At 54.9% G+C, this 15,346-nt stretch overlaps 1 protein-coding gene across 2 annotated transcripts; it reads right to left on the minus strand.

Annotated features, from left to right (window-relative positions):
• Nucleotides 1-4,379: 4,379 nt before the first annotated feature.
• ST6GALNAC4 (ST6 N-acetylgalactosaminide alpha-2,6-sialyltransferase 4) lies at nt 4,380-13,635 on the minus strand. Of its 2 annotated transcripts, XM_019728665.2 has the most exons (6): nt 13,399-13,635; nt 12,891-12,977; nt 11,130-11,315; nt 8,471-8,883; nt 6,019-6,126; nt 4,380-5,093 (listed from the first exon to the last, which is right to left on the minus strand). In XM_019728665.2, exons 2-6 carry the CDS (start codon nt 12,900-12,902, stop codon nt 4,904-4,906), a joined length of 909 nt encoding a protein of 302 aa, XP_019584224.2. In that variant the 5' UTR covers nt 12,903-12,977; nt 13,399-13,635; the 3' UTR covers nt 4,380-4,903. The 2 variants fall into 2 exon arrangements, with proteins under 2 accessions (XP_019584224.2, XP_019584225.2); XM_019728666.2 differs by lacking the exon at nt 6,019-6,126 and having other exon boundaries at nt 13,399-13,543.
• Between the last annotated feature and the right edge of the window lie 1,711 nt (nt 13,636-15,346).

Raw genomic sequence — 15,346 nt, forward strand, 5'->3', positions numbered from 1 at the left:
AAAAGATTGAAAACAGCAACTGGACTTAGAGCTGAGCTGCGCCCTCCACAACAAGATCGAAGGACAATGATTTGGAGCTGATGGGCCCTGGAGAGATACACTATTCCCCATTAAATTTTTTTTTAAAAAATGGACTGTATATATAGCATGATTTCTTTTTTTAAAAAAATACAACTATCGATACATATATGTTTGTAAATGCACACAGTTGTCTGGAAGAATTTATGAGGAACTACTGGCAGTACTTGTCCCTGGGGAGTGGAGGTGGGGTGGGAGGGATGGGTGCTACCTTCACTTTTTGCTTTATAAACTTCCAGGTTGTTTGCATTAGACTAATTTGGTAAGTCAATACCACTTTGTTTTTAATTAAAGCCAAAGTGGTGGAGGCAAGGTCCAGCTTCCAGGCTGTGGAGACAACACCCACCAGGCAGTGGATGAGGGTAGGGAGGGCCACGAGTGGATTGGAGGCTTCCTGCCACTTTGGTGTCCCCCTCCGTCTGCTTCCTGAGCCTCAGCCCCATGCCCACCCCTGGCCCTTCTTGGCCGCCTGCCGGGATGGAAAACCACAGAGCAGGGGCCAGGGCAGTCAGGCAGGAAGCCTCATGAACCTGACTGCTAGAGGCTCAGAAAAGGGGAGCCTCTTGCCCAAGGTCACCAGCAAGTTGGAGGCTACACCAGGGTGGGGCATCCTGTCCCCAGCCCTTCTTCCTACCCCAGGCCAGTGACCTCTGGAAATAAGAGGGTGAAGCAGCCCAGTTCCTGGACCAAATCTGGACCTGGAGCTCCCCCCTCAGGCCTGCCACATCCCCGGGCCCTGGCTTATGCCAGGAGGCTCTGCTGTAGGGCGGCTTACCTTTCCCTGAGGAATAGAGTGAAGAAATAAAACAGAGTCACTTGAGTCAAGGGGCTAAATTACTCAAATCAAGTAGGTTGATGTATGAGGAAATGGTTCTATTCTTGTTTGACTGGGAACTTACACTTTTGAACTTTCCAGTCCTGCATGAAGGCCTAGATATACATCAAACCTCCAGATAACCCCCTGGCTACCCCTGAAGGACTAAGGAAAATATGTTCATGTATCCGGACCGCCTGACATCCAGTATTCAGATGGTCATCTAGAGCATGACCATCTGGCACCAATCCAGAGGCCAAGAACGCATGACTGATTGTTCTCAAGAATGTATTTTGTACTATAAGAACCCTCAGTTTCTCTTTCTTGTTTGAACACTCTGGGTATGGGCTAATTATCTTTCCAGTTTGCAAGCCCTTGAATAAATCTTTATCATTTATTTCTAGCCAAAGCCTCCGGACTCCTTTTGAGTTCCTGTGACAGCCCCAAGAACAAGAACAACCACTTCAATAATAAGGAGGATAAGAAAAGCAACAGCTCTCATGTGTCATGTGTTTTCTCCTGTGATAAGCACTTTGCAAACTCACCCCACTGAATCCTTAAACTGACCTATGAGATGGGTACTGCTGTTACCCCAACGTTCTAGAGGGAGAAGTGAGACTCAGCGTACATGTGTGCCCGAGCTGGATTCCACCCAGGCCTGTCTGCTGAATAACCACAGGCCATTCTGCTCCAAAGCCTCAGGCCTGCCCACACCCACACCAGGACTTTCATGGGTCGGTGGCTGTGGCCAATACTGGTGCCACTCCCTGACCCTACTTGGAGTGGGTCCTCTCCCCAAGCTGCTCCCCTGTGGTCTGGGGAAGATGGCCTCTGCTTCAGCCCTTCCTGCCCCAGGGTGGGGGTCCTGGGTGTGACCCTCCTTCTTGCTCCTTAACAATCTGCACTGTTAGGATTTTCCCCTTCCACAGGGTCCTGGAAAGAGTCCTCAGAGACCTCCTCATCTGCCACACCAGCTCCCAATTTACAGAGACTGAAACTAGAGGGGACAGGACTTGCCCAAGACTCCCATTGAGTCCTAGGCAGAGCCAGGATGGGAGCCAGGCCTGGGGACTCCAGCCTCTCTCCCTCCAGGCAGAGAAGGAGCCAGACAGATGGGCCTCTGAAAAGAGGCGGTGAGAGCCACTGGCCGGTGAGGGCCTGCACACAGCAGCTGCTCCATAAGCACATGCCTGGACGGTGGGTCTAGAACCAGAAGTACGGGGTTCTTCACAGACAGAGGCTGGAGTGGTCAGGCGACACTGGACATGGGTGCCTACCAGTACCCAGAAGAACTGACGTTCCTTCCCTCACCTGGCTAGATGAGGTTTGAGTATGAGTTCCTGGCCTGGCCCCAAGTTCCTTTGAGGGGCGAGGCCACTTAAGATACCTCCAGGTTGTGAGGCTCACCTGGTTTTCCCTGTGGCCTCAGGAGGCAGTAGGTGGGTCCCCAGCAGGCCTGCTGAGGGGACAAAGGAACCAGGGTAGGGCAGAGGCCCAAAGAGGGGCTGCATACCAAGACGCTCCCACACTCCTCCGTTCTCGGAGGAGCTCCTGCCTCCAATCACCTCCCGGAAGCTATAGGACCTGCAGTGGCAGAGCCTTCGGCAGGCCTGGCAACTGTCACCAGACCAGCCAGGGATCATCTTTCTGCCTGGAGGAAGTAGCTGGTGGATGGTTCCTGCCAGGTCACCACACCAGAAAGACAGTATTTGGGCCAACCCAGCAGTAAACACCATAGCCAGGGGCAGGGCCAGGACAGAGGCGCCTGTCTACTGGGCCCAACGGCTGGACCAGCATCTTCCAGGGGATGGAGGAGGAGGAGGCAACTACCTGGGAGGGGGTTGAGTTTGAATCCCATCAGAACCAGTGGACCATGGCCTTGGAGCCCAAGGATGAGGCTGTGGGCAGGGAGAGCTGATGGTGGTGGGAGGTCTTCCTGCCCATCTGTCACCACCAAGAAGGGCGAGGCCAGGTGAGCAAGGGCTCCCACATACCAAGTGCCAGCCCTGGGGACAGGCACTTTACAGATGTCATCTCTTTGAATTCATACAATCCCATGAGGTAGGGATGACTTTAATATCTTTTTTACAGATGAGGAAACTAAGGCTCAGAGAGAGGCACTAATCTGCCAGGGTCCCACGGCAGGAAGTAGAGCCAGAATGAGGCCAGGTCTGACTCCAGAGCCCTCCCTTTGCACCCAAAAGTTCCCCTACCAGCCCCCCACCTGCCAGGTTACATCCCACACTTATTTCTGCCTGACACCTGCTCAGAGACACTCGCCACTGCCAGGCCAGCAGCTGTGGTTTCGCTGCCAGCCTTCTCCCTCCCACAGTAGCGCTCCCTCCTTCTCCGGCTCAGGGCTCTCCTCCCTTCTCCCACTCTTGCAGAGCCTTCTGGGTCCCCCTGGCACTGGGTAGGGGGAGGCAAGGCACAAAACGCAGTGCTGTGGGCCATTTGCCAGGTCTCCAGCCTCTCTTGAGAAGGTCACCCAGACTCCCTGGCACGACCAGCTACACAATTGTGGGGTCCAGCGCAAGATGAAAATGTGCAGCCCTTGGTTTTTTCTGTTTTTTTTTTAAAGATTAGAATTTCATGTTTGTGTCAGCAGAGCATTAAGCTAAGCAAGCGTAGGGCCCAGGGCAACTAAGTGCCCAGGTCACATGCCCGTGAAGTAGCAGACTCCTGGAGCTGGAAGCTAGAACCCCAAGGCTCCACCCCAGCTGAGAGCCTGAGGTCTGGGGCCCTGGTCCTCCATTAGTCAGTCTCTGGTCTTCAGATGAAGGAAGATGGGAGGAAAGGAGGGAGGGTGGTAAAGCCCTTGTGGGCTCTTTCCAGCGCCTTGATTCAGGGCGCAGATGCTCAGGCTCAGCTCTCAGACCTGGGACTGCATCCTGGCTCAGCCTAGTGCTTTCACCTCATCTGTAAAGTAGGCTAACACCAGCCGCCTTCCCAGGGTGGCTGCATGGCCTTGCTAAGTGTTTGCTGGTGAGTCGGCTTTTCCCACTTTACAGGTGAAGAACCAAGCTCAGAAAAGGCAAGCCTCGGGCCTGCCCCACTTCTCCCAGCCTTACTTTCTTGAAGTGTAACCAACTCCAGAGTTAATAGGGGATTTAACTGGCAAAGTCCTTGGAATTTGACCCTGAACCACTGGGGGTGATGTGGGGTGGAGGAATTTCCTTCCCACTGAGTCGTTTTTTCCTAGGCCCCAGACCCTCCTCCCAGTGCCCACTGGGAGCAGAAAACGGAGTCCCATGGGTGCCTCTGAGTTGGGCCATGGAGGCCAGACTCTCTAACCTGGTTGGGAAGGGGGCAGGCTCTTGAGAAAGAAACACGCAGGCAGATTAAGTGGCCAGAATCCCAGCAGTCCATGGGTCTGGGGAGCGGCCCCAAGACTTGGTCTGCCCTCAAGTTAATAGGTTACAGGATTGTGGCAGGGACAGGAGCCCCAATGCCCACCCCTAGACACATAACCACACTGGAGACAGGCTTCCAGAAAACATACATTTACCTGTACACTTGAAGTGGCCCTGGAAGTCACAGTTCAAAGGCCCCTTCGCCCAAAGAACCCCAAACTCTGGGCTGCCCTGACCAGGGCAACCAGCCTGGGAAGTGTGGCACCAAAGGTGGGTGGAGGAGGAGTGTAGAGAGGAAGGACCAGGGCTAGTGCAAGGTTGAAGGTCATGAAGCTGGTGAGTGGGGAACCACCAGCCCTGGGGGCAAAGGCCACTGGACAGACCCGGAGGTGGGATGAACCCCCAAACAAAGATTCAGATTACTCAGGGAGTAGGGGTGGGGAGGAGAGCACAAAGGTCACCACAGCCACCCCTTCTCCCCTTCAAGTCTGGAGGCCCGAGATGGCTCCAAGTGTCCCCAGGGTTGGACAGGAAGGAGTGCTAGGTCCACTTGACATGTGGCAGAGGCAGGATCCATAAGTTACTAATAAATGTTTTTGGTGGAGTGTGAATAGAACAGAGGCCTGGTGAAGGCATTGAGGTCGGCTGGGCAATGGGGCTACTGGGTCCTCCAGGATGGGTGGGCAAACACAATGGGCCTCTTCTTGGCCCAGCGGGAGAACACGGCCTTCTCAGTAATGAAGCGGTGGGCACTGCGGGGCGCCCGCTCATGGGCCAGGTACATCTGACACTCGTCCAGACGGCCCTTTTCGAAGTAGTGGTAAGGCACTGAGAGGTGGCTCTTCTCCCTGCAGGGCGGGGAACAGGGACAGGCGTGAGGCACCAGAACTTGCCCCCCTCCTGCCAGACCCTGCAACTACCTCGGCCACCCCTCACTACAGGCCCCATGCCTGGTCCCAGAGGAGGCCAGGAAAGACAGGAGAGGAACAGAGCAGCTTGCCGATCCCAAAGGCCAGTGTTCAAGCCCCAGCTCCGCCTCTTGCAAGCTGGTTGACTCTAGGCTAAAGATGTACCCCGTAAACCTCAATGACCCACCTGTGAAGTGAGAATGGTGATATGCAGGCCTAGTCCATAGGTCAAAAGGGTAAAGACTACAAAGTGCCTTGCTGGTGCTGGGCTCATGGTGACGGACCCTTTGTGCCCTGTGATACACCCACCTACGCCCTGGCACCGTGCATGCCAGCGTCTGGCCAAGTGCCACAGCAGAGGGTGCACGGGCTCCTGCCATCTCACCTTCATGCTCAATAAACAAGTTCCAAAGAGAACAGAGGGTGAAAACATGGGATCTCTCTGAACTTTTTCCTTACAATAATATTGAAATATAACATCAAAAGGTCGATGTAATATATCACTAACATATAATCAGCCCCAATGTTAAGTACTTCCGGAGATTATCTCTCTCTAAATGTTTCCATAACCTTCTGAGGAAGGTCTAATTATTTTTTCTCTTTCACACAGGAGGAAATGGAGGCTCCAGGAGGTGGCGCGACCGGCCTAAGGCCATACTGGCAGAGTGGAGGTTGGCATCGAGCCTGTCCCAGAGGCTGAGCCCCTTTTCCATGGGCTCCGGGCCTGAGGGGTGTCTGTGCCTTAGCCACCCACCCGGAAGCCCACATACCCTGCACTCCACAGCTCCCAGACCCTCCGGCGTGAGGCCCCTGGTCCTCTAAGCCTCCCCAGCTCCCCTTCTGCCCAGGGCCTGGCTGGACTGACCTGCAGTAGCTGTCGCTGACCATTCCATAGACCACGATCTCTTCACACAGCTCTAGGGCAAGGATCATGGTAAACCAGCCGGTGCTGAGAAAGGAGCCTGACTGCCTCCTGGCAGGGAGGGAAAACACAGTCAGCTCGGCCACTTTCCCCGCTCAACTCAGAGCAAGGGGCTGTGTGGGGGTCCCAGCCTCAGTTCTCTCAAGGCACAGCACTGGTTACCCTCCCAGCCAAAGGCCACTAAACTTGACCCCTACAAAGGGGACCCTTGGGGAGGCTGAGGAGGGAACAGAGCCAGCCTGAGCCCAGCAGCAGGCAAGGGGTAGAGCTTGACATAAACCTAGCTCTGTTCAGTTCCTCACCACCCACACAGGGCTTGGGCAAATCTTTGGACAATGGTACGGGGGCCCTAGCCACATCCTCTCTGCGTCTAAGGGACCAATCTTGGGGAAATAGTGGGAGGTAGCAGAGCACAGTGGTTGAAAGTAGGAAGGGGGGTTGCCTGGAGTCAAATGGTCTTCGATTCAAACCCTGAACCTGCTCTGGGGTTTCAGATTTGCTCGTGAACCTCTCTAAGCCTCAGTGAAACGGGGATCATTATAGGTGGTTATGAGGAGGGAAGACTGTCAGCCCAGCAGCCCTACCCCCTCCCCCTCGCATGGCTCCACACCTAACTCAGAACAAGGAGCTGTGTGGCCACCCCAGGCCTTTAGTCTCTCAAGGTATCAGCACTGGTTACTCTCTCAGCTGAGAGCCACTCATTTCTACCTCTACAGAGGCATTATGAGGTGATTCATTTACTCAAATTGAGCACCTCCCAAACCCTGTTCTGGCCAGGAACCTGCTACACCCAATGCTAACATCCTGAACGGAGGAGGCTGCTGGAAGAGAACAGCTGAGAGGACAAGGAAACAAAAGAATGGGGATAAAGAATATCAGATGGGGGCTGGCCCGGTGGCTCAGGCGGTTGGAGCTCCATGCTCCTAACTCCGAAGGCTGCCTATTTGATTCCCGCATGGGCCAGTGGGCTCTCAACCACAAGGTTGCCAGTTCAATTCCTCGAGTCCCGCAAGGGATGGTGGGCTCCGCCCCCTGCAACTAAGATTGAACATGGCACCTTGAGCTGAGCTGTAGCTGAACTCCCGAATGGCTCAGTTGGTTGGAGCGAGTCCTCTCAACCACAAGGTTGCCGGTTCGACTCCCGCAAGGGATGGTGGGCTGTGCCCCCTGCAACTAGCAACGGCAACTGGACCTGGAGCTGAGCTGCACACAACTAAGACTGAAAGGACAACTTGAAGCTGAACGGCACTCTCCTCCACAACTAAGATTGAAAAGACAACAACTTGACTTGGAAATAAAGGCCTGGAAGCACACACTGTTCCCCAATAAAGTCCTGTTCCCCTTCCCCAATAAAATCTTTAAAAAAAAAAAATACAAAGAAACCAAAAAAAAAAAAAAAAAAGGGAGGTGATCATCAGATAGGGTGGTCAGGGAGGGCTTCTCTGAGGAAGTGACATTCCACCCATGCCATTCAGCAAGAAGGGGTCAGTTATGGGGAGATTTGGGAGAATGTTCTAGGTGGAGGAAACAACATATGCAAAGGCATGTGAGAACCAGTGTGGATGTCTGAGGAAGCCCAGACGGCCGATATGGCTGGAGACGAGGTCACAGAGGCAGGCAGGGGCCAAATCATACAAGGCCTGTAGGCCAGAGGAGGGAAGGATGTGGGAGTCTGGACTTTATTCTCCATGTGAAGTGAAGCTACTGTCGGGTTGAGAGCAGGTGACTGATGGGATGAATTTACTGGGACAGCTGGAGCTCAGACGGCAGGGGGCAAGGGTGGCAGCAGGGATACCAGTGAGGGGAGTGCTGCAAGGGCAGGGGAGGATGGTGGCCCCTGTGGGCACAGAAGGAGATGCAAGAGTCCATTGTGTGTGGTAGGTGATAGAACAAAGGGAATTGGGGACAAAGCCCAAGTGTTTGGCTGGAAAACTGGAAGCTAGCAGCTGTATTTCCTGAGCTGGGGAGGCAGGAGAGGAGCCAAGGAGAAGGTGCGGATAAAATGAGATCTTGAAGGCAGACTCGCAAGCCAGTGTCTGGTGCATGAAGAGGGCTGTCAGTACTGTAACCGTCCCTTTCATTTTCTGGAAGGGACCAATTCAGATCTCAGAGCATCTCCTCCAGAAGGAAGAGCTCCCTGACACTCCCCCACTCTGGTCAGTGCTCCTAAGGCCGAATGCCCCTCACCACCATTCAGGATCCTTGACCTATGCGATAATCTGATGAATGACAGTCGCTCTGATTCCTGTTCCCCAGTAGAGGGCAGGACCAGGTCTGCCTCCATCACTGCTCATCCCCAGCACCTGATGGAGCAGACCCTCGATGGACAAGAAGCTCCTGGAGAAGGCAGGCCCACAGCCACCAGGGAGACCCCTGCAGGCGGGTCCTAGCTCACCGGTTCTTCCCGGTCTCGTCCTGGAAGACCTGGTCGCAGTAGGCCATCATGCGCTCGGTGAATGTGTACATCTGCAGGCCCGGGTACATCTTGGTGAGCTGCAGCAGCGTGCGGTACGTGCGGCCCCCGAGCGCCCGGTCCATGTGCTTCCCCTGACCCCACACCACGTAGAGTGTGTCGTGGGCCTGCTGGAAATAGTGTGAGTAGTTGCGAAGCAGCAGCGGTACAGTCGTGTGCGAGATCACGCGCAGGGTGCTGCGCTGGCCCACGTCCGCCTCAAAGCCCACGGTGGGTGCCTGGTTCATGCGCAACACACACTCAGCACTGTCAATCTGGGCGCCCAGGCCTGAGCCCAGCATTTGGCCGGAGCTCGACACCACGGCACAGCTGCGGCAGGTTTCTCGCACGAGGGGCTGCAGGCGGAGGTAGACAGAAAGGAAAAGACGTGGGCATACAGCTTCCGCCCCTTGCTCCTCCCCCAGTAACACCCACGGACCTCGCTTGATCCCTGTCTCGGCTCCAAGTATTATACTTTATCAACCCATTTTACAGGTGAGAAAACAGGCTGGGCAGCTGGAGTGACTTTCCCAAGGTCATACCAACAGCAAGTGGCAGAGCTAAGATTCTACATTCAGAGCCCCATGCTTCTTCATCAGCCATATTCATGGCCTTCCGCCCTTACTGCTGAGGCCCTAACAAGCCGTTCATCATGAGTTCCTTATTAGAGCTACACGAGCACATTTTTACAATATGCTTAGAGCCGCATCTGGCATGGGCTGGGTGTCATATATGTGTGTGAAGTATATATGAATTTCATCTCTTCAAAATCACTCTTAGGTCACTCCATCCAAGCCTCTCTCACATTGTGTCCAGTTTATAAGTAAAAGCAGTGTTTAGTGCCCATGACAATGTTAGGAACCTCTGATTCTGAGCCTGAATCCTAGCTGTGCCCCTCCCTAGCTGTGTGACCTTAGGCAAGTCACTTTGCCTCTTTGAGTCTCAATTCCCTCATCTGTAAAACGGGGATAAAAAATAGCATCTACTTGACTAGGTGGTGAGGATTTAATTTAAAATGCCTGAAGAGTGATCCACACAGACCTAGGGCACAGTGAGGGCCCAACCCTCATCTCATTATTCCCAAGAGATGGAAGCTGAGCCAACAAGCCTGCAAATATTCCCTCAGGGTCAGAGTTCAGGGGTCCCAGAAAAAGACTTGCTCCCCACCCCAGGCCTCTGTGCCCTTCTAGGGGAAGGTGGGTTTACGGAAGCCTGTAAAGGCTGTGACTGTCATGTCTGACTCAGGGTCATTTCATATCTAACATCGTTTTGACTTAAGGACTCATGGGACCATATTTTGCATCCCAGCAATAAAGAACAAGACTTTCTACTTCTGCCCTCAGTTTGAGCTGGTCCTGACAACTGGGGTCTGTTCAGATCCAAAGTGACCACCAGCCCCAGGAGGTGTTCTGCTTGTCTGTACAAAGTCTTTAAAACATTGAATTAATCCCTAATTTATAAAAATCAGCCCTTTTGACATTCAGGACTTGGATATCCCGCTTCTCTTAACACCCCCAGAGGATGTGGCCACCCTGAGCCCACATGCCCATGAGCTCTGAGTGTCTAAAACGAATACTGGCCACCACTCTGGAAGATGGGACAGCATCCACCCAGCCCACCCCAACATTTGTCCCACCTGGCCAAACCTGTGGGGCACTTGAATTTGTGTGCCCCCCACTTTCATTTCTGCATCTTGATCAAATACTTACACTGCACCTGTTCTGAACACTATCCATGAATCATCCTTGAACCTTCATAGCAACCCTACAGAGGTAGGAGCTGCAGGACCGTCTTTTACAGACGAGGAGGTAACTGAGACTCAGAGGGATGAAGACCCGAAAGAGGTCTCCTCCAAGCCCGGATCCCTGAGCTAACCTCCCTCTGACCAACACTCCGAGAGCCATCCAACTCAGAACCAGGACTTCCCACACTGGGTGTCGATGTGGGACGCTTCTGAGAAACCTACCATACGGGCCCACTGACATCAGGGTGAGGGGCGTAGGTGCTCCAAAGCTCACCCGGCAGAGCTGACATGGGGTGGTAGGTGCTATGGGGCAGGGATGCAGCTGCCTTGTCACTCCTGGGCTCCAGCGTCCCTCTCCCCATGAGAGGGAACAGCCTGTGTGGACATGACTTTTACGTGTTCTCTCTCTCCCCAGCAGCAACTAGCACAAGGCAAGACCCATTCAAGGGACCAAACACACACTTGTTGAACGAATGGATTGTGAGTGTGGACAGTTAAATCTGAAGATACACACGAGGCACCCACATCACCATGATGTGATGATGTCTGTCTCCCCCACTGGAATGGGAGCGCCAGGTGGCCAGCCACTCTGTCTGACTCACCTTGTTTACCTCCTGCACCCAGCTGACAGCATCCAGGCAATACATATTTGTTGAATTAAAAAACCCATTTCCTCTTAGAACTTGGGGCTCAGAGAGGTGAAGTGACTGTTCAACGTCACATAGCTGGTGAGCAGAGGAGCCTAGCCTGAGGTCCGGGCTGACCTGGAATGAGCCCAGTTTGCACTACCCCCCCAGAGAGTTGGGGGGCACCCTGGCAGCCTCAGCCTGCCCCCAACATGCTGCCTGGCCGACTCACCTTCCCATCTGGCACGCTGCTGTACCCGCTGAAGTGCAGGGGCCCTGGCACAGTGGGCCTGGAGTTGGTGGCGAGGTGGGAGTCCAGGCAGGAGGCCAGGCAGAAGGGCAGGCAGGCCCAGCAGCACAGTAGGGTGTAGATGACGGAGAAGCCCACAGAGCACAGAGTAATGATCAGAAGCCGACCCTGAGGAGACAGCAGTCGTGAGGGGGACAATGCGAGTCCCTGGGGCTCCTCGAAGCTTCTACAAGGGGGCTGCACCCCAGCCTCCTGGGTCCAAACTCCGGTTCAGAAGCTCCTAGAGCAGCAGCAGAATCCAAAGTGTCCATTCAGCAGGCCTTCCTGTGGACCACCAGGCTCACAGCACAAGAAGCGCTGGAGATCAGCCCAATATTATCACCATGTTCTAAATAAGAAAACTAGTTTGGGGTGAAGTGTGTAACTCAAGGCCACATAGCAGGGTGGGGCCTCCAATCCAGGCTGCAAAGCCCGTGCTCTTCACCAGAAGCCTAGGTGTTGTGCAGCATTGGTTTATGACTCCCCACCTCTCTGGGCCCTCGGAGGGGCCCACAGTAAGTGTGAACTTACTGTGAGGACAATGGGGAAAGTGTTACGTATGCTGCAAAGTGCTGTGCACATGAGGACAGGAGAGCATCCGTCGGAAGGGCAATCAGCCCCCTTCAGACCCTGGACTGAGGCTGCAGTGTGACCATCCCGTCCCCTCCCCCAGCTGACTCAGTGGCAGTCCGCCTAGCGGATGATCCTGATCTGGGTCAGCAGTCGAGGTGAGTAAGAAGGACAGTGGAAGGGGATGTCAGGGAGTGTTATTCAGGAAATGGTTTCAATAATTCAAAGGTGCCCGTCCAGAGGCTCTCCCTCCAGAAACCATGTGACAAAGGCCATTTGAACGAGGAAGCTCTCCTGGCAGGTTGGCCCTGCTGGCACAGTTTGTGAATGTCCCCACCGAGCCTTTAAGGAGGGGCCACCTGGTTTGGTGGGGTTCATGACCCGGGGCTGCCATCGTGTGCGGGGCCACCCTGGTTACCACCTGTTTCTCTGGGCTCTAATTTTCTCCCAGCCTGCCCAAGGCACAGGTCCCTCAGCCACCCATCAGGAACCACCTGGCATCTGGCTGGTGCTCTTTGAAAACCAGAGGTGGAAAAGCAGCCCCCACCATCATTCCCCCCCCCCCCCAAGCATATCATGCCAGAGGCCCACTCTTCTGCTCACAAACCACATCAGCTTCTAAAAATAAGTCTCCTTTGTGTGGCCAGCTGTGTGGGATTGAGGGGGGGGGGGGTCAGCCCGAGGCCTCAGGCTCTGCTTGGCACCTGGTGCCCTGTGCAGGAGGGACCCAGAGACCTCCATTCCGGCAGCTGTGGTTGACTCCCCCCACATCGAGGGCTCTCTCCCACAACCAGGGGCTCCTGGGTGACGGCAAGAGCAACCAAACCGAACTGTCACACCGTAGCCCACTCCCAGGCAGGTGCCTCACCTGGGTGACCTCAAGGATAGTCACAGGAGGTGATACTGTTGTCTCCATTTTACAGGGGAGAGGGGCAAGGCACTAAAACCAGAGAGGGATCATTACCTGTCTGGGGCCACACAGCCTGCCAGATCGGAGCTGGACTTTGAGGCTAGTCTGCCCTTCTCCTCAGCTCAGGGACAGTGGGGTCAGAAGTGACAGTCAGTCCTAGGGTGGGCAAGCCTACTGAGGCTACTATGCTGGAAGCCACCTCCAAGCTCCCCACCCCCACTTACCGGAGCCTTCATGCTGTCGCTGCCGCTCAGCAGCAGTGAGGCTGCTGTCTCCAGGGCTCCGGCTGAGAAGGGGTAGGAGCCAGGCACCTGTCAAGACCCAGAAACTCAGAGCTGGCTCCCAAGCCTCAAAGGAAACTGCCCAGGGAAACTGAGGCATGGGAGAATACAGGCTGGGGTCAAGGCACATGGCTTCCGAGAATCAAACGCCTTAAAGTCCCCAAATACCAAGCAGCACTGTCCCGTCCTTAAGGAGCTGGAATGCGTGACCTTTGCGAACCCTCCCGCCAACTCAAACCCCACTGTGCAGAGGAGGAAGGAGAGGCAGAGATGGGGAGCCCCGGGCTCAAGGTCACCCTGGGAGTCTCCATCAGATAGCGCCAGGAGCCCCGACTCCCACCCACCCTACTACCTCGCTACTCAGGACCTGGAGAGGCCTGGGGCGAGATAGGAGGAAGATTTCTGCCCCTCGTCCCGTTTCCACCGCCCCCTCCCCCAGCCGGGTGCTAACGGGTTGGGCAGGCTGGGGTGCGCCGGCTGCTCTCCATCCGCTGCTCGGAACTCCATGGCCCGCGGGCCGGGTGAGCCGAGCTGGAAGCCGAAGCCGCGGGTCAGAAGTGGCGCCGAAGCCACAGCTTCTGGAGGCTGGAAGCCGAAGGCACGCAGCCGGCAGCGGGGGCGGGATCTGCCAGGACCTAGAGGAGACAGGCTCGGGGGCGGGGTCTACGAGCGCCGCCTGCACAGCTGAACACGGAATTGCGCGGCCGGCGGCCAGGCCTTCGGCAAGAGGGCGCGGTCTGCAGGCCGCGGGCGGGCCTCAGCAGCCGGGGGTGGAGTCTGAGCTCAACATCTTCCTCCACCTTTTCCGTCCTCCAGCATTTCTTCCAAACTCCCGCCCAGGCTAGGGTTGGGCGGCCCGCAAAGGAAAGACCCAGGGTACCGCTGAACCCTGACTGCCTGGCGGTCCAGACTTGAGTTTCTCCATTTCTGAAATTGGGGGAAATTAAACAGGGGCTTGAGTTCAGGCAACCCTGAATTTCAAGCCGGTGGGGTTGCCAGATTTAGCAAGTAAAATATGGGACACCCAGTTTCTTTGGAATTTCAGATAAACAATCAATAATTAGATTAAAAATCTGAAATTCCAATGGAGCTGAGCGTCCTCTATTTTTTGTGGCAACCCTACCTGGACTGTCTCTGACCATAAGACCTTTACCTGAGCCTCAGTTTTTCTGTGTGAAGCGGAGATAATAACAGCGCCCACCTCCTCGTGAAATGTAAGTAGTGCCGAGAAGGAAGCTTGTGGCAGAGTCATGATTCAAACCCTGAGCCAGAGCTCTGACTACCTGCCTTCCTCTTCCAAAGGCCCCCTTCCCAAAGTGTCCTCCAAATCCAGGACAACCCAGTCTAGTGCCCTTGTAGATGCGGAAATGTGCCTTAGTTGAAGGCTCAGATGGGGTCCCTCAGGGATTTCAAACTCAAGTGGCTTCAGGGGTCAGAAGGGGTTGAAGGAGCAGATATGAGGCAATAGGGAAAGCGTACTTCCCACCTAAAGTGTTTTTACAAAATGTTCGTGGGCCAGAAAGCTCATCTGACCACCCCTGCCACACCACCTCCCTCTGCAGGGCCCTGGCCGGATAACCAGCCTGTGTTTCTGCTCTGGCCCCATTTCAAATTCCAGGTTCTGGTGTGGGCACAGTGTCAGGGTATCCATGTGGGGTATGTGCTCCCTGCTCAGCAACTTTCCAAGGCTCCCCTGTTCTGGGTGCAAAGCCAAGTCCCCTAAGCTGGTGATCTGGCCCTCTGTGCTTCTCCCCATCCTGTTAGGGGACACTGCTGAAGTGGCCCTGCCCCCAGGCCGCCTTTGAGCACAAGCCCTCGTTGTCTCCCCTACCCCACCCCGGGCACACTTCACGGGTGGTGGTTCAAGTTCGGTCACTTCTGTGACCCCTCATTCACAAGGCAAGGCACACAGTGGGTCCCCAAAGCCAGAGTCCTTCTGCCTCCCCCACGTCCTCATTTGTCAAGTTTCTCTCCTCATAGACCCAACCCCAAGGGGACAATGATGAGAATTTCCCTATGGATTCATCCATCACCCACAATGGCTGGTGAAGTGACGATTCCAGAGACGGAACTCCTTCCTTGCTAGGGCCGCACAGAGACGGGGGCATGCCCAAGTGTCCTGAGCTCTCAGAGCAGATGGGGCTCTTACATCCACCATGGGACTGACACCAGACAGTCCCACACCCTCAGGTGAAGCAAAAGCCCACTCTCCTTACTTTGACCAAGGCTCTGCATGGTCTGAACTCCTGCCTCCCTCTTAATCATCGTCTACCCACCTTGGCCCCCCTTCTGACCCCCAGTCACACTTAACTCATTCCTACCTCAGGACCTTTGTACTTGCTGGACCACTCTATTCATATGGTCAGTTCCTTGTTGTCATTCCACTCAAATGTCATGTC

The sequence above is a fragment of the Rhinolophus sinicus genome, linkage group LG04, assembly GCF_036562045.2.
Source record: "Rhinolophus sinicus isolate RSC01 linkage group LG04, ASM3656204v1, whole genome shotgun sequence".
Taxonomy (NCBI): Eukaryota; Metazoa; Chordata; class Mammalia; order Chiroptera; family Rhinolophidae; genus Rhinolophus; species Rhinolophus sinicus.